Below are 25270 nucleotides of genomic sequence, written 5' to 3' on the forward strand. Positions count from 1 at the left end.
ACTGAATGAATGTACAAGTTATAATTTCACTCTAATCCTTGCACATTACAATAGTACTGCTGCACATTGCAGATTTTGTTTCTCTATTTGATCAAGATTTTATCAAAAAAAATGAATGTAAAGTCTAATATCCACTTAGTAGAAATGTTGCATATGAGGCACTGTTGTTGAGTGAATGCAAATGCATTATCAGCCTAGAAAGCTCAGAAGGACCAAATATAGAATGCATTTCCTATGTTAACTTGTATTGTGTACTTTAGGAATGGGTGGACTTGGAAGGCAGCTTTGTAACATCTTAGTCCTGAAGTGGTTTTCTCCATACATACCATATTCTAGGTGATTTGATTTGGTAATTAATGCTGACTTCAGGTTTGCTCCAAAAAAATTGCAACCTTCTACAGACATTAGCTGTAAATTAAAACATAGTAGAAACTCAAACATGTACCATTGCTTCATAGGGGTGCTCTTCTAGATAATTTGGCATGGAATTTTTCAGTCAGATTTTCTAGAACACAAAAATCGTCCTGCCTTAATAAAATATGAAATGTCTAACTCGACTTAAAATTGTGCATTGCATGCATCTTATTCAATTCAAAAGCAATTAATTTGCGTACTTTCAGTATGGCTTACATAGGATTTCTGTGAATGTTGTGATGCATTGCCTTTTAATTCTATTACTTTATTAGTCTCTTTCAGCTTAAGGTTTTGTGAAGTAACAAAGATGGATGTCTCTTTACACAGGAATTTGTTAGTCTCTTAAGTGTACATATAAAGCTATATTGAAATTTCAAAAGTGAATGGTGTGTGAACGATACAAAGACCCAACTTTGACATTACTCAAGGATAGAGTAGTATGTGTGAATCAGGTGTTACACTTTTAGCAGTATTTTCTATTTCTTGATTTTTACAAAGAATATACCTTTTTGGGAAATGCTTGTCTAACTATTCGCTCTTTTCCCCCCAGTAAAAATAAATACTTAATCAAAATGTAAATCTTGCTATCCGATGCATTTCTGTCTATTGGCAGAAGGACAATGTTATGGTGTAGATGTGAGCTGAAAACTGTAAACTAATCCGTCAGGAAATCTCTGAAATATATTCTTCTTTTTCTTTCTTTTCCCACAGAAAGAAGCCTACTCATGTATCAGTAAACTGTTGGTTTTGCAACCAGGATACAGTAGTGCCCTATGGAAACAGAAACTGCTGGGACTGTCCCACCTGTGAACAGTATAATGGTTTCCAAGAGGTAATTCAATGCACAAAATTCAGAACCCTCGAAATTATACTTGGTATGTACTTGGTGACCACTGAAATTTAAGTTACAGTGTGTGGTAGCAAGTAGGTAGCATAAGGTCACTTAAAATGTAATGTTGTTTACTTATTTTTATTTGAAAGCAATGTCTATCTTGATTCAGTGTATTTACTCTTCAGGCTTAATGCCAAATTGCTACAGCTGCTTGAATTTAAAAAATGTGGCAGCAGTTCATCATACAGTTGGCAATTGTCACAAAGCTAATTCCTTGTCATTCTTTCTATTTTTAACTTGCAGCATTTATTCACAAACTTCTCTCACATTATTGACCTCCTTGTGGTTACCCGCTTTCATATCTGCTATTATTTAATCCTGGTAGCAGCTGGGAACACATTAAGTCGTTAATGACATAGGTGGTTCAATGTGACTCTGCCTCCCTGGCTAAATTGACTTTAAGTTGTGTTTAAACTCTTTTGGACCATGTATTCAGCTTAATAATTACTTTTGATGTTGCAATTTGGACCCATGAACATAACGCACAGGAAAATTGGTAAATCTAAATTTTCAATTAAAGCAAGAGAACCATGTCCATTCATGTTTAAAGGACAGCATTTGACACATCACTGGTGCCTGCTGCATCAAAACATACGGATATTTTTGCTTTTTGGATTATTGAGTGCACAAGGCCTTTTATCGTGTACACTATCTCAGATTTTGGTCTTCCATACAATACAACTTTGCAACTTACAGTCTATGCATTGAGGCAACTCATAGAATTAGAAAGCCTTTATTGTCATTGTACCAGTACAATGGAATTGTAAAATGTAAAAAAGTAAAGAAAAACAGGTTGTCATATAATATTTATTGATTTGAAGAAGGCTTATGATAGAGGGTCACATCAAGTGGTCTGGAGGTGCATGAGAAAGAGAGCATCAGAGAAATGTGAGGGAGTGAGGACTCGGGTTAAAAGCAGTGTTGAGGTAACAGAAAAGATCCCAGTTAGTGTTGGTCAGCAGCTGGGATCTTCTTGAAGTCCTTATCTCTTTGATCTGGTGTTGGATGTCTTGAGTCATGGGATTAAAGACCAGACCTCCTGGTGCAGGCTTTTTGCTGATAACATTGTGTTTTGTAGCACCAGAAAAGAAATGGAGAGGAAGTTGGAAGCATGGAGAAAGGGATTTGGAAAATGGAAGATTGAAGAATATATGAGGTTTAATGATCAGCATTCAAGAGTTAGCCTGCAGAGAGAGCTATTGTAAAAAGTGAATACGTGTAAATATCCAGAATCGGTGGTAGAGAGAGATGGAAAACTAGATTGAGAGATAACACAGAGTGTTGTGTGGATGGAAAAATTGGAAGAAGGCATCAGGAGTTTTATGTGATGAAAGAATTAAGTCAAAGGTTAGAGGTCAGGTTTTTAAGACCGTGGCAAGACCAGCAATGATGTATGGAGCTGAGACATGGGCAGTAAAGGGAGCACAAGGAGAAGAAGTTAGATATTGCAGAAATGAGAAAGTACAGGAAAGTAAGTTGAAGTGGTATAGACATGTGAGGAGGCGAGACAATGAAATTGTTGGAAAAAGAGTGATGGGAATGGAAGTACAGGGGAAGAGAAAGCAAGGGAGGCCAAGGCAGAGGTGGATAGCTAAAGTAAAAGAACATCTGAAGGATAAGGGCTTGACTGGCAAGGAGATGCGGGACTGAGCTGTTTGGAGAAGTTTGCCCAAGCACCTCAATCCCACATAGAAGTAGGAAAAGATGTCAAGGAATATTTTGCAGCAATTGTTCCACATGTTTGTGTCTTTTACTCAGTTGTTTTAATGTAGAGACATACAGAGACTGAATAGCTGAAAAAAGGAATTCAGATTTCTTACTAATACAGTTTGATTGTCTTTGAAGTTGTGTGTTTTTTTTTTTTTCTTAACCCTGCTAATGGTTCTCAGTAAATATAATCCTGGCCTAACTATGAGTTTACATTTGTGGAACCAGGATATGGTGGAGTCAGAAAGTATAACTAAAGATTTAAGTGGTTGCTGTTGAGATTAGCAGGTCAAGGTGCAATTGTGAGTAGAATGTTCGTTAATGGGAATCAAACGGCAGTAATGTATTTGTATACAGAACATGCAATCTTAATTGGGAAAAGAGTAAGGGGTACTGAGCAACAAGAAAATATAAAATCTTAGAACAATATTTTAGCCAACACAAATTTCAGAAATCCTAAATATAAAATCCATACCAAACGTTTAATACTTTGAGCTTGAAACGGAAAAGTTTTATCATGGTGTCAGTTCTGGAGGAAAAAGTATTGCACCAAGTTGGCATTTTCCTCTTTCACTTTGGCACTGCAAAACAGAATTTAATTTCAGGTGAGGGTGTTCAGCTGATCGCTGTACTTAACAGCAGCCCAATAGTCAACCTGAATTCCTTAAGAAACATGAGTCTGTCTGTATAGGGCTGGTACTTTGGGCCTTTTGTTATATGAAGAACTGGCACATAGGCTGCTATGATAACATTTTCAGATTCAGGTGTCCAATTGACGATGCTTCCTTCCTGAATTTACAGCAAGATGGGAGTAGGTGAAAACAATTCACTTATTACCCTAAAGGGCCAAGGTCGTGGGCACTGCAAGTCTGTGCCTTCCTTTATAACTGATCGTTTTTTCTGCCCACTTTTTTGCTTAGGATGCAGACCTCAGCTGAAGTGTTAGCCAAATCACTTACTCTGGAAGAGAATCGAGCTAAACAGATCACCTATTCATTAGCAAACTATTTTATTCTAACAAGTTTTTTCTGGAGGTTTTTAATTCTTCAAATAAGAATTGAAGGTAAACGGACCTCTCTAAAATTAAGATATCTTTACAGAACTTGAAAAGATGGAGAACTATTTACTCCTTAATGTTTTATGTTGTTGTTCTCTTTAAATACATTGCATATCATCGTTATGGTTGTGCCATCACATACTATATATATATAATTTTTTTTTTTTTTTTTTTCCCGTAAAACTAGCATTTTGAAGAGCATTCTTTTACAGTGAAAAAAACAAAATCTTATACAAGTGTAGAACTTTAGGTACCTAAAGACCTGGCCTAAACAAAATCATTGTTAACTGTTAATGGATTGATATCTTAACCTATGCCCTAGCCCTCTATTGTCATTCAAGACAGGCCTCATTTCCTTTTTTTTTAAGATTGTAATATTAGGTCTCTGGTCCCACTACATTTTCATTTAAAAAAGCAGACACTAGTCTGTTTTTTGCCTTTAGTCTACTCTACAACAGCATTTTTAAACTCCAAACTAAACTGCTGAAAATGCTAGCTTGGTGTTGCAGTGTGGGTGGGTAAAAATGTAGACTTTTGATTACTCAGACTTTAAACCCACTTTGTGCATGCTTATTACATAGCCCTTCCCTGAATGGATCCTGCTCATTACAATGTCTCATTCCCTGACTGGTCACTTTTCACAGAAGAAAACCGTATAACAACATAGCAGACCTAAAGGAGTTGCTTTCTGTGACTCTTGTTGTGTTGCTTACCTGTATTTATCTAAGTTGTGTTTTGTACAGTTTGAATGCTGGATATATGTGCAAATGGCAAATAATTTACCTGTTGCTACAATTTTGCAATAAATCCTGTGGCCAGTGGAAGTACCACCCATTCTAGGAATTCTCCACTGATGTGTGCATACCCAGTGTAGGCGACCATCTGTGTCATAGGTGTTTTCGTTTATTTTAGTGTGGGTGGAGATGTAATTGTAACGAAAACGCTAGTGTGGACAGAGCTCATTTTCTTTGTTTTAAAAATACTGTTTTTAAATGAAAATATGGCAGTTTGTACATAGCCTCAGTAGCTGTATTACTACAAACACTGAAAGCATCAGGATTAACATATACAGTAAGTGACAACCTCTTGAATACATAGTTAAATATTCTATCAGGTTTGGGAACTTTATTAAGAACAATTCAGATTTATAGCACAACAAGCACATCAAAGAGTCCAATTTTTTTGTAAACGTAGTTTAGCCTTACACCAGAAATTGTACAATTATTTCACAATGAAAAATAAATTGGGCGGTTAGTGATTAGATAGAGATAGATAGATAGATACTTTATTAATCCCAAGGGGAAATTCACAATTTATTTAAGTCTGATTACAGACTGTGCTAATACTGAAAGTCTCAGCAATTAATTAATTTAAATAATACACCGAAGGTTAAGAAGTTTATAATTAAAATCATTAATTATGGTGCTTTTTTATTACATTAAAATATTGTGAGTCTGCTTTTTCTTTATCAATAATTATAATTATTGATACATTTATGAGGATTTATAAGAAGCTGTCTTTGTGTATATTGCATTTATACATTGAATTATAAGAATTAGTGATATGTGCTGCATACACTTCTAAAAATGTATTAGAGCTCTCTAACTAACTAGCGCTACCTGACTTGGGAAACTGAACATTGTGTTTCCTGCTTTAGGTTTTTTTGCAGTATTTCATTAAGTTGTTTTGATGAATAGTATGTCTAAGAGAGCGGATTATACTTATCATCTCAAATACTAGTTTAATTTGTACATGGGTAGTTTTTGGTAGCATGTATAATATTCTACTCTCTAAACTCTAATTGTTCTCTCTTGTGTACTTAATTTTTGTATTCTTTATTTCATTACATAATCTTTATTGCCTGAAATGTATATTTTCTCTTGCAGAATGGTGACTACAACAAGCCAATCCCTGCTCAGTTTATGGAGCATCTAAATCATGGGGTGTCTGGTGGGATTGTTATGCCCAGCACAGCTAAATCGCTGCAGTGGGTCAACTGTCAGATGCTTCTGTGCAAAAAGTGCAACAACAATCAGACATTAAAGATCAGACAGTTGGCCTCATTTGTTCCCCGTGAGGAGGTATGCATATAAGAATTGCAAATTTGAATAACAAGTGTGATCTGTTGAATTTTTTGCTTGCATTGGGACAGTTGAAGAAATTTATTTTGCTGCTCTCTTTTGAGCACATAGAAAGTCATGAGAGATGTTTCAGGCTGAAATAGAATAAACTACAGAACATGCAAAATGAAGCACAAACCTAAAACAGAGTCTGAAATATTACTACCTGTAGGCCCCAAACTCAAAATGCCAAAATGAGTCCTTACCTCCTGAATTTAGCTCCTGGCTCTGCTAAAGCCTAGTACTCTAGATGTATCTTTTCCCAAACCGTAAGACAAAGCAATCCTTAATAATCTTCCACAAAATATTCAGAAAGGAGGGAACCTCTGGTTTAAAAAGTAAGTCTGAATATGTGTGTGTGTTAGTGCTGGGCGGTATACCGGTTCATACCGAAAACCGTTTTTTATTTTTTTTATGATATGGATTTTTCTTATACCGCAACACCGGTTTAAATTGCCTAAATGACGTTTGGAACGTGGCGCAGCGGGAAACTGTTCAAGTGGGGACATTTTTCACTGCTACACCGCTAAACACAGATTTGTTGCACTAGGGCTCTTTTTCACTGCTACACCACCAAATAGTGTGCGGTAGCATAGGTATGCCGCGCGATGAAAATGGACAGAGAGCCGAAAAAAAATTAGTCACGTCTGTCGCCTGGAGATGCTTTAGTTTTAAAAGGTCAGATGTGTAAAAACTGTTTCTATATTACTGGATAATACTGCAAGCCAAGTTGTACTTGTTTTATTTGTTTTCAATACAGTGTAATGTATCTGGGTACTGTGTAATATTGTGACGACATGTTCACTTTATTCTCGTACTTTGTAATTTAAAGTAGAACATCGTAAACTAAACTTCATCGTAAAATGAATATTTAATTTACTAGATTTTCCCAAACCCCGTCATAAGTTATATAGCACATTAAATGCTTTGTGTTAAGTGTTCCCCGAGCTTCTTAAACTGACTTCCTCTGCACTAAGAGGAGGCAACGGCAGCGATCGCTGCATAGAATCCATTCACATGATATTTATGCTCTCTGAACATTTAGAATGCCAAGATAAATACTTGATATAAATAAATACTTGATATAAATTCTAAATTTTCAGAGAGCAGGAATATCATACAGTGAATGGATTCTGTATGATGATCGCTGTCTCCTATTAGTGCGGAGGAAGTCAGTTTAAGAAGCGTAGTGATTAACAACTGGGTCGGGGAACACAACACAAAGCATTTAATGTGCTACATTAACTTATGACGGGGTTTGAGAAAATCTAGTAAATTAAACAATGATTTTAGGATGAAGTTTAGTTTACGACATTCTACTTTAATTATAAAGTAAACTATGAGAATAGAGTGGAAATGTCGACTTTATTCTCGACGTATAGTTTTTTTTTTCTTCCCTGTGTCCGTATTTTTTTTTTTTTTCTTCACTGTGGCCCTAATACGATTCCGTAGGGCTATACCACAAATACAATTATAAATGCAAGTTGCAGTTGTATTATTTATGTATATAGCTTAGCTTGAAGCAAGGTCCATATTAATGGAGTTTGCCTAAATGATAGTTCAGTTGGTAAAGATGTCATGACCAAGATTGCACTTGTTTTATTTTATTTTAATTTGGTGAATACTGTGTAATGCACCTGGGCTTTTGAAGCCTTGAAGTAATAGTGCAACTATCAGTAATAATACAATTATTTATTTTATTGTTATTATTTATTAGTTTAAATATTATGCAGTTTAATGATGGTAAAGTTGTTTTAAAAGTCACTTTAACGTGTCAGTGGACAGAGATTGTTAACATTAACGGAAAGTGTAGTTGTTTTACAAAAAATATTTATTTATTCCTTTTCTAAGACATGTTCAGTGCAATACAACTTTTGACAAGCACTTCTGGATATTTTCCTAAGTCTAAATACCTCTTTGGATGGTTGAAAATATGTTGTCAAAATTATAATTTAAGTTTTTGCAAAATTTGTTAAATAAAAAGGTTCTATATTTTGACTGCATCTGTCATGCAATGTGATTTCCTTCTCTTCATTAGTGCCACCCCCTTGAAAAGTATCACTTTATGGGGCAATGCAAACCTGTATTAATACTTGTGTGCACATTAAAATGTTTTTTTTTTGTACAATGTACTTAGCCAGTAATTGCAGTGGAAAATGTGTTTAACATCCACTCATGCATGGGAAAAAAATACCGTCAAATACCGTGAAACCGGGATAATTTAGAAAAATACCGTGATATAGAATTTTGGTCATACCGCCCACCCCTAGTGTGTATATATTCATACTAGGGGGCTCTGCCCCCTGCTTGCTTCGCTTGCCAACTCCTACGCACTAGTCATTTCCCGTATCAGCCGCTTGCGAGGAATCATGCTGTGCTCATGGATAAACAAGAATATCATGTCTTTGATATCTCTGTGTCTCAAGTCGCTGACAATTCGTCACCTGTTGGTTTATTATATATGCGAGCGTGATCTTTTGGATTCATATAGAAATCCCAGAAAAGTTCTTAGTCCGATTTGTATCCATTTTTATCTGTAGAATTTCTATTACGTCCGATTGTTTAACTCTTTCGATTCTATGTTGCATTGCTTCACTGAGATCATAAATATAAACCTGACTGAATTATGGTTTCTTTGAAATTAAACTTGTAGTAGCTGTCATACTGTGTCACCTATGTAAATATATTTGAACTCTTTTTGCTGTTCTGTTATTTCGCCAAGTAATAATTTCCGTTAGTAAATATCGCATTAGCGCTAACAGTTTTTTGAGACTTTTGAATTTTAGTACTTTCATAATATCTAATCTGCTCTGTATGTGTATTGCTCCAAAGCTTTTTAACCTCTTTATGACATTCTACTTTGTCTTCTGCTCTTTGTCTTTTCTTCTTCTACTGTTTGTCTTTTATTTCTGCCCATGCTTGGACCTGTTAGGTTTTCAATTCATCTCTTGGCACAAAGTCTCATCTCACAAGACGTGAAATTATCTCTCTGAAAATGTCTCCTCTCGTCTTTCTGAAAAAGTCTCGTCTCATCCCAAGATTTTTTTATATAATAGAGAGATATATATAAACAAAAGTGTGTGCCTAAAAAGGGAATCCTGAACAAACTAAACTGGTCTGTATACCAAATTTGTGATCCATTCAGCTTGAGCAAAATGATAAAACAGAAAAATCCACTATTTATCAAAATAACAAAATACCAAACACATTTTGAAGAATATTTTGACAAGACGGTGGTTCTCCAGCTGTTACATTATGGTGGCCCTGGCTCTGCATAAAGGGAACAGGGCACATAAAAGAAAACACTAATTCATTAATATGGATAATACATAAATCCTAACCTATTACATAAAATACAAACAGACCTGAATTGTAATCGGTATATGAGAGGATACCCAAAATTCTCAGAATCTGCCAATAGCACAGAAGCAGGGTCAGTCAGTCAGTCATTGTCCAACTCGCTACATCACAACACAGGGTCACGGGGGGTCTGCTGGAGCCAATCCCAGTCAGCACAGGGCGCAATGCAGGAACAGACCCCGGGCAGGGCGCCCCCCGCAGGGCACACATACAGACACACAGCAAGCATACAGTAGGGACAATTTAGGATCGCCAATGCACCTAACCTGCATGTCTTTGAACTGTGGGAGGAAACCGACGTAGACACGGGGAGAACATGCAAACTCCACGCAGGGAGGACCCGGGAAGCGAACCCAGGTCTCCTTACTGCGAGGCAGCAGCACTGCCACTGTGCTGCCCCAGAAGCAGTGTGTAGTTGTTAAATATGCTGCTAGGTATCATGTTTCTACAAGTCTGGTTAATCAAGTGTGCATTTGAGGCATTTATTCTATAATTGTGCAGGCCACTGTGGTGATTTTTTTTTTCCTTCTCCAAAAAACCTTGGAAGGTTTTCAAAAAGACATTGTTTTATGACGTTGACAGACTTGTTCATAAAAAGTTTCTTCTCCTTGGAACAGACCGTTTTCTCTGTGACATTACGTTGATTACTGAGGCGTCTACAAGTAAGCATCAAGAAAAACATCCAGAGAAGTGATGTATTGAAAACTGCATTTTGCCCCATAACAAAGCATTGAAAGAGTTTTTGACCAGAAACAATATTGTTGTTGCTTCACACCACTCATATTCATCAGATCAGGTGCTTCCTGTGCCTTTTTGAAATAACAGAAATGAGAGAAGTGCTGGGTTAAGTGTCTTACATCTCAGGGAGAGTATTTTGTTGGTGACTAAAAGTGAATTGCTGCAAGTTTTTTTTTTTTTTTAAACACTGGGAATTTTTGGGGTAATTACTCAAACACAAATAAAATTTAAAGAGCAATAAAAATATCACATTACAAGAAAATATCCTTGTTCCAGAAATTAAACTCTAGCTAAGCCATAACACTCTCAGGCAAAAGAACAAATCTTCATTTCAGTAGTTTTTGTTTTAAAGATGGGCTACCCCATTCTATAGAAATCATCTCTCCAGATGTGTGTGTGTGTGTGGCTTGATTTAAAAATCTAACCAAGTGGTCATGAATTAATACTGTTTGTTTTATTATTCTTCATTGTTTTTGGCTATATCCTTGCCTACTAATCTGAAGTTTTCTTCTCATATCTCCAAAGATGTACACTACCATTTATCAGTTTGAAATTGATGAAAAAATTTTGTGTTTTGGATAGAAAATGATTCCTTTTTGTTAGCATATTCCATTAAATTAAACAATACAGCCAAGATATTATTAGTGTTGCTAATGGCTATTCACATTTAGTGTGCACTTTCTGTATTTTATGCCAATGGCATTCTGGAAAGCAAATCCTGAGAGTGACAGATGAGTTTTGTTGTCTGTTTGCTCCCTCTTGTGGTTAACTTGAGCAATAATTGACTGCTGACTGAGAAAAAGTAAATATTTAAGACATCTCTTAAGTATGTGTGCTTAAAAAAATGCACCATTTGTAGAAGCAATGCCCTCCTACACACAATAAGGAGCAATACAATTTACTATGCTTTTTTAATGTCTCTGAAATTAAACACACTATTTCTGATTTTTTGAGACTATAGATTGTGAACAGGGAAATTTAATTTTAAAAAGACACTGATTTCTCGTATTGAAGTTGGTTTGAAAGAAATACTGCTACCACTGAACTACGTTTGCTTTACCTGGTGCTCAGCTTTTGATGCGTTTTGAAGTTTTGGGTGATTAGAGATCTACTGAAGTATTCAAGAAATGATGTGCAGATTTTGAAGCATGGATAGTTTTTCTGTGACGATCTAATAGTCTGACCCAGAGAAAAAAGCCATTGATTTGTTGGCTAAGCTGCTTATAAGCATCCCTTCCTTTGCTATGTCTAAAATCTTTGTTTTTGTTGGCTTCTAGATGCTACCTGTCTCAAATTCATAATGTATGTGTTTGGGTTTTTTTTTTTCTCCTTTCTTACTTCTATCGGCCAAATTCAGTACCTATTATGGACTAGTAAATAGCAATAAATCCATTAATCACTTGTCTTCTGATGCTGGACTGGAGAATAAAGTTGCTATTTGTTTGACAATGCTTTGTTTTATTTTCAGGACAAGTATGATGAAGAAATTGAAGTATACAAGCATCATCTTGAGCAGACTTACAAACTTTGCCGTCCTTGCCAGACAGCTGTGGAGTATTACATAAAGCACCAGAATCGTCAACTCCGAGCTGTACTCTTCAATTACCAATTAAAACGCAGTAGAGAATCAGAGAAGGCATACATGCAGGTGAGGCCACAGGCAGGATTCAGAAAACACCCAGTTTGAGGTTAAGTTTGATACCAGGGTTATAGGGTTCATGTGTGATTGTGATGTTTTTTGTATTAGTTGTCGTCACCCTCTTCAGATTGTGCACAATACATGTCTGGGTAGTCTGTTCCAGAGGTTTTTATGTCAAAAACATGTAAGTGCTCTTTTCACATTTACAGGTTTATTTCTTGCATTCATCTTTAGACTTTGAGCGCCCTTTTAAATTATGATGTATCACTAAAGTAATTCTTAATTTTGGTTTAAAGGGTGCAGCACAGAGTTACATAAACCAGGAGATTTTACAGTGTGATAAAGTATCAGGCAGCAAACTGAAAAAGATTTAGGGATGGCCATCCCATATACTGAAAATCATTGGAGCAAAAAATAAAAAACCAAAACATTATTTACAAAGGAGAGTTCACAATTAAACTGGCTAACAAACTGAGACTGATCTATAAATATGGTGGGTAGGAGGAAGAGGTAGAGTCAGGAAAGCTGGAACTGGTGTGGCAGGAAAAGGAATTCTGGGTAGTGGAAATAATGTCATCAGGGTTGGCCGGAAGTGATGTCAGCAGGGGGTGGGTCAATGGTGATGTCCCTATGAATCCTTGTCCTCGGCTGGGCTGCAGGGGAATAGAGGGGTTCAGGTGAGCACACCAACCCTTAGTCTGGTTGACAGATACCACTATTTGAGCCTGTAAACTGCTCACCATGCGCATGTGTGTGACAACAGGTACATGTTTTGATGAAATCTAAACTTCCCTGAAATTTATATTGCTCCTTTCTGAATTTCAGAGCTTTGTGTACTTTCAAATTTGTTTTTAAGTGTAGTAACAGGCAGTCACTGTCTAACTTGCTTTTTCCTGAACATGGTCATGGGGGCTTTCTGGAGACTGTCCCAGCTAACATAGGGTGCAAGTCAGGGAACAAACCCTGGACAGGGTGCCAGTCCATCACAGGACGCACACACACTCACACACCAAGCATCTACTAGGGCCAATTTAGGATCGGCAGTTCATCTAACCTGCCTCTCATATTACGCTGGAAGAATGTTATCAGATGGAGTAAGTTATTGCATCATTATTTAAGGTATAACTGAATGTAATTAAACAGGTTCATTTTATTGTAAAACATTATTACACTTTTGACAAGAAAAGTCCATTCAACCCAACAAAGCCCAGTAATTCTTTCATGTATTTATTCTAAAACAACATTGAATTGAAGTTTGAAAGTCCCTATAATGGCACTATCAACAGCACTACTTGGTAATTTATTCTTTGTGTCTGTGATTCTTTCAGTGTTTGGTTGGTGCTGGGGAGTCCTTTTTAAATGTTTGTCGCAAATCTACCCTTTTGTTTCCATCTGTGTTCTTGTATTCTTTTTGAGGAATATTTAATGACAGAAATCCACCACACTAATTCATTTAATAATTTTAAGACTTTTTAATCATGTCACCTCTTAATCATTTCATGCCTAAACTGAAATGGTTCAACTCCTTCCATCTTTCCTCATTGTTCAGAATTGGCTATGTGCTTTTCTCTGGGCTTTTTTTAGGGTTGCTGTCTGTTTTAGTAATATGGAGACCAAAACTGCACACAGTACTTTAGATGAGGCCTCATTAGTACGGTTTATGACAAAAATTACCCTGTTAACTTATAGGTTAAGCATAATTTGTCCATAACCTGATTCTATACATCATGCTATATAACCTAATATCCTATTAGCCTTCTTAGACACTGTCTGGATATCCTTGGTCCTTCTCATAAGTTGTATTTTTAAGTTTCAGACTGAATTGTGTACAGTAATTCCTCCTCCATCGCGGGGGTTGCATTCCAGAGCCACCCACGAAATAAGAAAATCCGCGGATTAGAAACCATATGTTTATATGGTTATTTTTATATTGTCATGCTTGGGTCACAGATTTGCGCAGAAACACAGGAGGTTGTAGAGAGACAGGAACGTTATTCAAACACTGCAAACAAACATTTGTCTCTTTTTCAAAAGTTTAAACTGTGCTCCATGACAAGACAGAGATGACAGTTCCGTCTCACAATTAAAAGAATGCAAACATATCTTCCTCTTCAAAGGAGTGCGCATCAGGAGCAGATAATGTCAGAGAGATAGAGAAAAGCAAACAAATCAATAGGGCTGTTTGGCTTTTAAGTATGCGCAGCACAAAGCTGTTGAAAGCGGCAGCTCACACCCTCTCCGTCAGGAGCAGAGAGAGAGAGATAGATAGAGAGAGACAGAGAAAAACAAACAATCGAAAATTAATACGTGCCCTTCATGCTTTTAAGTATGCGAAGCACCGTGCAGCATGTCGCTTCACGAAGCAGCTGCACCGAAGGTAGCAACATGAAGATAATCTTTCAGCATTTTTAGACGAGCATCCGTATCGTCTAGGTGTGCGAACAGCCCCCCTGCTCAATCCCCCTACGTCAGGATCAGAGAAAGTCCGCGCAAGAGAGAGAGAGAGAAAAGTAAGTTGGGTAGCTTCTCAGCCATCTGCCAATAGCGTCCCTTGTATGAAATCAACTGGGCAAACCAACTGAGGAAGCATGTACAAGAAATTAAAAGACACATTGTCCGCAGAAATCCGCGAACCAGTAAAAAATCCACGATATATATTTAAATATGCTTACATATAAAATCCGCGATAGAGTGAAGCCGCAAAAGGCGAAGCGCGATACAGCGAGGGATTACTGTATTTGGGTGTAACATTTTAATTTCTATGCATAATACCATAAATGTACTTGCACAAAATTTCATCTACCACAAAATTGTCTTTGCTTCTTTCATCATAGATTTCCAGCATGTTTGTAAAACTTGTTCTCCCCTTTTTAAACCTATGCTGTTTAACTGTATAACTGTCCTGGACATGTGATGCTCAATCTGTTCCATAATTGCTTTTTAGAAAATGGGATAATGTTTGCCAGCTTCCAGTTGATAGGAATGTCCCTGAGTGGGCAGTGATTGTTGAAAAATATGTGTCAATGATTTATATGCACTTACTAATTTTCTTCAGTACTCTATGATGTGTAATATCTATTCCTGGCAATTTGTTTGATTTTTTTTTTGGCCTGTTTAATCAATGTAGCACTTATCTCGCTACAATTTCCAAATCACCTAGTACTTCCCTGTTGGTGCTAATGGAAGCAATTGACTTCTTCACATGTACATGTTAAACAAAAAAGAAGGGTCAGAGCATTTAGCATTTCACTGTCTGAATATTTTAATTCTTCCTTACTGTTATGAAATGTTTTACATAATCCTTGAATATTCTTTTACCATTAAAATACTGAAAGAATCTCTGGCTCATCCTTCACCTTTTTCACAATATTTCCCTAAATGTCATTTAGCTACTTTTTAATCATTGCCACCATGCTCTCATTAACCCCAAGGTTAGTGCTAGAATGGAAGGACTTTGTCACATCTGAGTAACTTTAATAGAAGAAATTTTAAAGCTTTTAATTTCTGAGTATGTGCTCTGTCAAAACACTGTTAAATGTATTCTTTTATTACTAGATTCTAATGGTTCAATTACATCACATATTTAGAAAATACTAAATCTAGACAGGCTTCCCCACTCTTCATTCTCTGATAATATGTTAAACAGTCACTGATTATGTCTATAAACTCCTGTTCCTGTGCTCTGTTATCTATAAAGTGTTAGAATGCCTAGAAAATACTTGGGTAATAGAAGTCCTCTATTACTATAATACCTAAACATTTTTCTTTTTTAAAATTATTAAAAAGATGTGTATTGACATTGTGTCAGTGAATTCAAGTCTGAGATATTGAGTACGTTGGGTTGATGCTACAGTGTAACTGGGTAATTACTCTCTTTAATGTTTTTTCCTCCCTTCTCTCACTCAGAATGTCCATTCCGCTGCCTTTTCCACTCCTGCTCGAGTGATATTCTTCCGATTCTGTGCTTTCTTGAGCTGTGCGTTTCTGTTGGCATTGGCAATCTATGGCTCTGGGGATCCTTTTCCTGATGTCCACACACTTCATGCAGGCTCTAGTGCAACTGCAGTTAACAACAATACTACGCCTGATTGGTCCGTTAGAAATGGCAGCAGTGAGACACTTGCCCTGTGGCCGGAGCTAATTGGTATCCTCCCTGAGGAGGCAGTGGAAAATATGAGAGTCTTATGGAGCTATGGAAAAAACCATCAGATGGCTGTGGTTTTCCTTGGATTGTTCACTTGCCTGTTTGCTATTTTTCTGGCTGGCCGCATTAGGTGAGTGCCCTCTTTTTAAGCTTTCATTTTTGTTTGATATGTTTTTCTTATTTTCTGATTTGTTTACTAATTTGGAGTTGTAGAAAAGCCATATTTTTAAAACAGTTTTATTACCTACTAAATTGTCTTTACCCATCTAAGTAAGAACAGGATGTGAGGGACAGCTTAACTATTAGCTAAACTAATGGGCTAGATGGACTGAGTGAGTGGTCTCATTTGTCAGATTTCTTATGTGAGGGGGAACTTGCACAGTAAAAGAAAAACCCTTTTAAAAGCAGATTATTTTTTCAGAGTTGTCAATAAATGTGTATTTTCCTAATGGGTACAATGTAAACAGTGCTCGGGTCTGGCGAGTTTTCTTCTATGTTGGGTCGTCTTTGACTTTCTGTGGCCAATAAGGCGTGTAATGTTGGGTCTTTTGGTTGGCAATTTTGTTATGTTTAGTTGCAAACGGTAGTCTAGCACCGCTAAACAGGTATGGGTGAATCTTTGTGCTTTGAAACTTGGTTTTACATATTTTTATATATATCATATATATATATATATATATATATGTATGCAAAGTTGCTCATTAACAAAAATTCTATTCCCCATGTAGTAGAAAAGGTGAAATTTGGCAAGATAGTTTCTTGGGCAGTGGGTACACCCTAAAATAGAAAAAATCCACAAAATCTCAAAATAGAAATAGTCAGTATTTCTCAATTTTTTGCTTTTGATTACCTGGATTTCTTAAATGCATGCTGGCTCTCATCATGGTTATCCATTCTGTCTACCTCCAGCCCCCCAACATAGTGGTAGTAACCCCGAAGGGGACTCTCCCTTACCTAAGGGCTCTTCAAGTGGAATGGTTAAATCACTCAATACCCAAACACCTTTCTTATGTCTTGGTGCTTAAATTTGAAATGGGGGAAGCAATAGAAAATGTGTTGCAGTGCTTGAAGCAGGGACCAAATACAACTGACTAAAAACATGAAAAGTAATACTGTACTTGAGTAATTGATGTAAACAAACATGTTTTGTTTTTCCAAATTTAGTACAGGCAGGTGACGTGACCTGCTCCTGGTCTTAGTGTGAGTAGCAAGATTTGAACCCACGTCCCCAGGGTTTTAAGTCCTAGGCCCAAAGCCGTAACCACTGTGTCATACTGCTGTCAATAATATTAGTTGTAAACAAATCTGCTAATATTGTATACAGAAAAAATCTTGGTTACGCAATACTCGTGATACACTCATCATCTTATGAAATTTCCTGGGTGAAACTGGGCAACACAGCTAATTTTATGACAAATGCCATCCATGATGGTAAGAAAAGGCTAATTTCCTCAAAAACTAAGTACTAGTGCTCAATTTAGAAAAAAAAGAAAAGTTGTTTAAATGAAAACATTTGGAGTATTTATAAATGTCTGGAGATTAAGGACCACCAGCATTTTGAAACCATGCACATCATTCTTTAAACACTTACTCCATTACCTTCCTATGTTTGCTCACTGGAATATACTGTTAGATTGGCGTGTGTGTTTTGGGATGAATGTCTTTAGGGAGTATGCCCTTCATCTGACTGATGTTCCATGTGTTTTTTGGTTCCTGCCTCTTAACCAAAGCTTGTAGTCTTCAGCTCCATGCATGCCTGTATCAGAGAGAACATTTGAGGCTCCTTACCATATTGGAAAGTGTGTTCAATTATTCAAAAACTGACTGCAAATTGTAATGTAATTTATTTGTATTTCAGTTTTTATAAATAAATAAAATAAATATGTAGAAACACACTGCATTTTTGAAAGTGCACCCACCATAAAGAGGTGAAAATTTCACTAGTAATTGAGAGTATAATATTGATGGTAACTTTTGTATGCTATTCACAACTTATTTATTTCTTAAATGTGACAGCAGCTACACACTAATTAAATGAAGGTTAGCAAATTTTTAACGTCAAGGCCATACAGGGGGGTGAGATGACTGGAAAAGGTATACCATCAGATTATTATTTGGAGATTCCAGTCTAAGCAATGTCATAGACAAATGACACTGGCAAGAACCCACTACATTCCACATTCTGGTTCTCATTCTCATGTATGGGAGGAAGTGAATATCAAAGGGTAACTATGGCTGTCTTGGAGATGGATTGGGCAAGGTTCATTCAGTGGCATGGTGATAATGCAGCAAGACTGTTTTGGGAGGATAAATGGACGCTGAGTGGTGATTTTTTCCAGTAACTGAACTAGGCTCATTGGGCCGTGTATATTATTGAATTGTAAATTTACATGAATTTTGTACTACACTCTGTTTAACATTGCCTGATGTTTATTCAATAAATTTGTATTTTTGTACATTGATTTGTGTTGATGTGACATACAGTGCATTAATAGCTTGCCTGATAAGTGTACTCGGGTCAGACAGGTTCAGTTAAATACATTTGGGCAATATATTTTCAAATCACAGTAGTTCACAAAGGATCCTATGATATTTTGCTGGATCCATTGTAAGTGGTGGATTTATATTTGTTGCACATCCTGGGAGCAATAAATTATCCAAGTGTAATGTCATCCTTAATATCTGACTTTGTTTAATATCCTTAATATTACCATTATTCACTGAAACTGTGATAATGAAATTGTGAAAAATAAATCTGTTTAAAGAAACAAAAAAGTTAATCTCTTTGACAGAAAAATATTGGTGAAACAAATTTAATACTAGGCATGCAAGTTTTGAAATACAGCATTGATTATATCCATTTATCTTGTACTTGTTATCTTGCAGGCTTCGCAGGGTGGATGCAGTAGCCTGTGTATTGTGGCTCCTGATACTGGGCTTTCATGTCATGGAAAGCTACCTAAATGCAGATGTTCCTAGCTGGATGGACACCGTGAAATTCAGCACTACATCCCTGTGTTGCCTAGTTGGCTTTATGGCAGCTGTGGCTACAAGAAAACCATCCAGCCATCGAAGATATCGAGCGCGAAGGTCAGAATCTGAAAACTGAGCAAATAAAGAGCAAAACTGAACTCTGGTATGAGTGAGATACCCTCTGGAAGTGCAATTTTTTTTCCTTTCTTTCTCGCCCTTTCTCAGTATTTCCCTCTTTTTTTGTATTTGTTGACTCCAACAGTAGTTTTTTTTTTTTTTGTTTGTTTGTTTTTTGTTTTTTTTTCCTTCAGACTTGTTGAGACCATTCCCTTTATTTGAATGCTATTCAGTAAATATTGCAAATGAAATATCATTATTTTCATTAATCACTTACTGTGCAAACAGGTATTGTAAATGATTTTAACTTGAGAGGAGCACACACCAAATATGTACAGATTAGGTTAATTGGAAACACTGTGTTATTTTTTAGTCTGTGTGTGAATGTGATTGCCCAATGATAGACTGACATCCTTTCCAGGATTTCTTACCTTTTGCCAAATGCAAATGGAATATATTATAGCTCTCATTAATAACATTCCTTGAAAGGTTGGCTTCTAAAACCACTCTAGGACACTAATTCTTACAGTGCATGTTCCAAATTTGATTGGAATTCATAATTAATACAGAAAATGTTGACATCGGAGGAGGAGGAGGTTAGGAACACACTGACAAAAGGTATTATTAAAAAAAAAAGAAAAAACTGTCATAATCCTTTATTGAAACAAATCCAAGTAAAAACTTTTTATAATCGTTTATATATATATATATATATATATAAAACACTTTTTTTTTCTTTTTTTCATTTATTTTTAAATAACAAAACTTTTTTTCTTTTTGCCTTTCCTTATACTGTTAGTTGGAATGTTTGCAGTGTAAATTTTCATATACAACAAAGGTAGTCTTTGGCCAGGAATACTAAGGATTTTGTACATTGTGCCTCTGTTAATTTTGGAAGAAGAAACAATTGTTCCATTTTTGGGCCAAATATGGATAATATCCCTTCATTCTGCTTGTTCCAAAGAGAATAGTGGGTGGGTGGAACTTAACCCACTGTCACTGGTCACAGAGAAGGAACCAACTCTGAGTGAAGCATCACTCCATCACAGGGCACACTCACTCGTGCACCTACAGTTGCTCATACATGTTCCATCTACTGTAAATAGTTTGACTGAGGGAGAAGACTGGATTACTGGTAAATATAAAAAAACTGGTAAAAATCATGCCTATTTAAAAATCCTGAATGGTTTAACTTAATAAAGCGGGAAAATCCAGCTGCTCTTATTATAATATTTTTTTTAATCCGATTATGGAGATGCTTCAGAAATAAATTTCAGGTAGTCACTGACTTACAACCAGGTTTGGTCCAGATGGACCGGTTGTAAGTAGATTTGGACACAAGACGGACAGGTATATGTAGTCAAACTTGACCTTCTGTATAGTACTGTATAGTAAGTCCCTTAAGTTATATTGTTTTATATCCTTTTTTATTATCATTTTTAGCATATTGTGTAGCTTTTCTATCTTTTTTTTTTTTTTTACTATAAATTATTTTTTATTGTTTCGTTATTTTTGTTGCTTGCATGGATGCTGAACCTTTAACAGCTTCACAAATTCTTCCTTTATGTTATGTTACATCATCAGTGTTTGCCTCCCTCAGTGTTCATTGTGTTTAACTGTGAGAGTAGGAATTACACTGGCAGAGTTTGAACACTCATGTTTTCTGTTTTAACATTTAAGCCTTTTAATAACAAACATTAACAGATAAAAGAGTTGAGTGTGGTTTCATTACCCGGTTTCGTACGAAGCAGCAAATTGTGAGTCACAATTCAGAAGCTTCGGAGGTTAAACTGATTGAAAGCCAGAGCACTGCCTTACAGCACTTGCAGCAAACACAGGTTACAATGGGATAACTTAAAGTCACATGCGATCGTTTTCTTTCTTCCTTTGTACTGCTTGATCACATTCATTTTTGTGTTGAAACTAGTTGCTGTTTTTTTTTTATACAGTGGAACCTCGGTTCACGAACGTCTCGGTACACATACAAATCGGTTTATGACCATAAAGTTCGCCAAATTTTTGCATCGGTTCACGACCACACACTCGGTATATGAACAAGCCAGTTTCCCTTTCGGTTTGTACATGTTCAGTCTCTCCCTGTGCATTTACTGTGCAGCGAGCAAGAGCGAGAGAGTGCGACGCGCACACACACACAGGCACGCGAGAGAGACGCACACACACACAGCGCGAGAGAAAGAGACGCACACACACACAGGCAGCACGAGAGAGAGACGCACTCACAGGCAGCGTGAGAGAGAGAGCTGGATGCATAAGGTAGGAAGGCAGTTAAAGAATGCACTTGGATTTTGTTTTCACTTCTGTTTACAGCGATTGGTTCGTAGCGTACATTGTTGCAATGTTACTTTTCTTGGTGGTTTATTAAATTACGGATTTTTTCAAATGTTCATTTTTTTTCCTGTGCTTAAAACTCATTTAAAAAAAAAAAAAAAAAAAAAAGTGTTTTTAGCCAGCAGTTGGTAGCGCTATTGCACGAACTATTGCAGTGTTAGTTTTCTCTGTTGTTCAAGGTTTTCTCAGTATTATTCAATGTTTTTATATCTAGTTTACTATGACACTGTGCATTCTATGGGTTAATTAACTATATTTGTGCTTAAAAACTTAAAAAAAAATGTATATTTACATACAGTTCATATGGTCTGGAATGGATTAATTGTATTTACATACAATCCTATGGGGGAAATTGCTTCGGTTCACGACCAAATCAGTTTACGACCAGAGTTTTGGAACGAATTATGGTCGTAAACCGAGGTTAAACTGTAATTGTAAAACAATTGTAACTGAACGTAGTTGAAACCACTGCATTTATTAAACTGAGAACGAGATGAATGAGTCACAGCATATGGAGCTGGCATGGTGAAAACTGTCATTTGCCCGTGAGATGAGATAGCTGTCAATTAGCTGTGACTTGCAATCATTTAGTATCATGCATTTGAATGATGATGTTAAAAGTATTCATCTTTTGTGCTTTTTTCTTGTTTTTCCTAACTAGCACTATATATATAGCACAAATGAAAAAGCAAACATTTCTCATTTTTCTTCTAAATGTACTGAACATGGCTACAGTTGTCTGTCCAACCATTCATCCATTTTATACTCTGTTTATCCTTACCTGTGCATATTCTAAAACAGTGATGGAGTAAGCAGCTCCATATATTCATTCCAAAATTAAATTTATTTAGTGTTGCAAAACATTCACATTCGTGTGATATGCATGTGATTCGGCTCAAAATGATTTGAAGTATGAGGCAAACCTCCAATTATGTAATCTGTAATGTATTAACGAATACTGTAATTACAGAGATACATAGTAAGAGTGGCTCCAAAAACTGCATATTTTATTTCAGAAAACAAGCATGCAAACACTAAACTTGTGTTGTTTGTTGGGTTTTTTTAAAGACAAAATAATGTTATTTGTATAAATACCAAACCTGTGATGAACATTGTGAAAGCACATATGACATGGTAGAGATGCGAATGGTGTGTCATCCCTAGCTAGGAGTAATTACTACAGATAAGGTTAATCTAGTTAAGTGGCTAATTTTTGTGTGGTAACAAAGTCTGATCACTTAGTGATGAATCTTGAAAACAACAGGAGAAAGGCAGCTTTATAAAAATTTAATAAATTAACCTTCACGTGACAAGTTTTGATTTTATAAAGGTAGCTTCAATGTTAGGGTAAATGTGTGGTTAAAAAAAGAAAAGGGATAGCTGGGAAAATGTAATGCATGAGGAGGTTGTGATGTTGGAATTACCTTGACTTGTCCTTTTAAATTTACACTTTGGTAAATTTAAATTATCCACCTAATGTCTCATATACATACTAATACAAACATAAATCTCATAACATCATATGTCAAAAAAACTGACAAAGTGACTTTTCTGACAAACTTAATTTGAAAGTGTGTTGTAGATAACACATTTTATGTAAATGAAAATATCCAAAATAATTTTGGTATCCACAAATGCATATAACACTGATGATCTTTTGAATTTTTATTTTTGATTTTAAGGAGTATTTAGTTTCAGTTACTTGAGCAAAATGAATGTCAATCAATAAATTGTAGAAGTGATCATTCTAAATAACACCTGTACTGATTACACCCCCCTCTTGCCCGCATTTTTCATTTATTTATGTTAAATTCCCAGAAATTAGGATCCAGAAACATCCCATTCAAACCTGTGCACAAACATGTACAGATCGTGCTAACCATTCTGCAACTGTGTCACCGTACTTTATGCGCAGCAGACATTAAATTTAATTTTGGCTTCACATAGTTCCCCAGTTGTTGTCATTGTATTACCAGCTTAGCCACCAGTTGTTTTTCTGGGACTTGTCTCTGGTTTTTATTTTTACTATATTTTTGCAGTATTCTTGGACCCCTTGCTTCCGCATGTAGCCTTATGCCATTTTCAATTACTTTGTAATAATACATCTTTGGACTGTTTCAACTATGCCAACCTAGAGATATAAAAATTTTGTTGCATGAGTGTAAAGGCTTGAGAATCAATTACAAATAATGCCTTTTGTATATAATAAATATAACGTCATCGCCCAACAAAATAAAACAGATTTGGTGGATAGTGATATTTTGCCCTGTGTGTACTCATTGCCATAGTTGATTTGCACAGGTTGTGTGTTATAGCAGCAGATGTGTTACGCAAGGTTGCTTTACAAATTTATCAGTTTTTTTGTGGGAAAGATACTGTATTAAGCGAATGAAGTTCTGTTGTTTTCTTTCCACAAGTGGAGAAAGCCTGAAGCACTTTGCTTTTCTTTTAACATTTGTCTGAATCAGTCGTTTAAATAAAAGTTCAGCTTGTTCAGTCCTGTGGTTAGTTCTTAGATTAAGAAAAGTACTTTTAAATACCAAGTCATTTATAAAGAATGTCTTTTCATTTAATTACAACTTTGATTAATTTTAATAGCACATACAATTAAGCTTTTTCTGTATCTGTGCAAAAGACTATGAAAATACTGCCTTAGAAAGAAAATGCAACACACTTTGTTTTTATGTTGACATAAGTTTTTCTGGTGTGTTCTCGGTCCAAGCCTGAAATGCAGGCATATATACATACCTGTATACTCAAGCTTGTTTAATCCAATTCAGAGTCTTGAGGGATCCTCATTAAAAATTTTAATTTGCACCCACAAAGTGTAACAGGTTTTAAATAATGTTTGTCTCTGTGCCCTAAACCACTCTTGGCAATTTGTATGACCAAAAAAGGTGAAAAGCTGTGACACATGCTCAGCAATCAATCAGTTAGATGTCTGTGTTAAGGGAAAAAAAATCCCTATTTTTTTTTTTTTTTTTTTTTTAAACAAATTATGAAATTTGTATATCACCTGTAACTGTTGAAACAGTGCTATGACATTCAGGCAATTTACTAATTGTGTATTCAATCTCACAAAGAAAAACTGCAACACTTCTAATTGTTACAGTCAGTTTAGCACGCTATACAAAAATTAATTAAATTGCATTGTCTAGAAGGGGGACTTTTTTTTTTTTTTCCCTCCTCTCCCCCTCTTCACTTCACTATAGCTCATTGATAAGGGTATCTGATATCCTCTAGAAATATTTTGGGTTTGATTCTACAAGAGTTTCCTTTCTGTTAGCAAATTGTCAGCATGTGTTGGGAGAAATTGAACCCCAAACTGTGACGCTCCCATCTCTGCACTGCATAGGACAATAAGGTTATTTTATTTCTGGCAAGTTTGGCATTTTGTTTGTTTGTTTGTTTGTTATGGCCTTATAGATCATTTTACATTCCTCTATCCAGGGAACAACACAAAACTATGTCATTCAGATTGTACATTACAAACTTAAACAATAGTTGTGTTTTCTGAAAGCAAATCAGTTTTCCGAGATATCCACCCAATATTTCCAATGCTGTTGAGCCTGTATTGCTTATCACTTTAACAGAGAGGCTGAAAATCCTTTTAACATTTTTTCTTAATAATGCATAGAATCTAGTGCATATAAATCCTTTCCATTAGAAAAGTCAGGACTAGGTTTAATTAAATTGGGATTTTATTGCAAAGATGTAACATTTCAAGAATTCTTTTTGGAGGTTCACAAGCTTTCAAACA

General features: G+C 35.9%; 1 protein-coding gene across 2 annotated transcripts in view; it reads left to right on the top strand.

The window, feature by feature from the left end:
* tmem201 (transmembrane protein 201) overlaps nucleotides 1-25270 on the top strand; it is a 104108-nt gene that overhangs the window by 15268 nt on the left and 63570 nt on the right. Inside the window, exons 2-6 of one of the 2 annotated variants that reach the window (XM_028807898.2) lie at nucleotides 1126-1246; nucleotides 5957-6151; nucleotides 11757-11936; nucleotides 15834-16201; nucleotides 18958-19161. In XM_028807898.2, the coding sequence (XP_028663731.1) occupies nucleotides 1126-1246; nucleotides 5957-6151; nucleotides 11757-11936; nucleotides 15834-16201; nucleotides 18958-19161 (1068 nt within the window). The remainder of the gene's footprint in view (nucleotides 1-1125; nucleotides 1247-5956; nucleotides 6152-11756; nucleotides 11937-15833; nucleotides 16202-18957; nucleotides 19162-25270) is intronic. The other variant, XM_051931426.1, reaches the window with a different exon arrangement.

Source organism: Erpetoichthys calabaricus, chromosome 8, assembly GCF_900747795.2.
Source record: "Erpetoichthys calabaricus chromosome 8, fErpCal1.3, whole genome shotgun sequence".
NCBI lineage: Eukaryota > Metazoa > Chordata > Cladistia > Polypteriformes > Polypteridae > Erpetoichthys > Erpetoichthys calabaricus.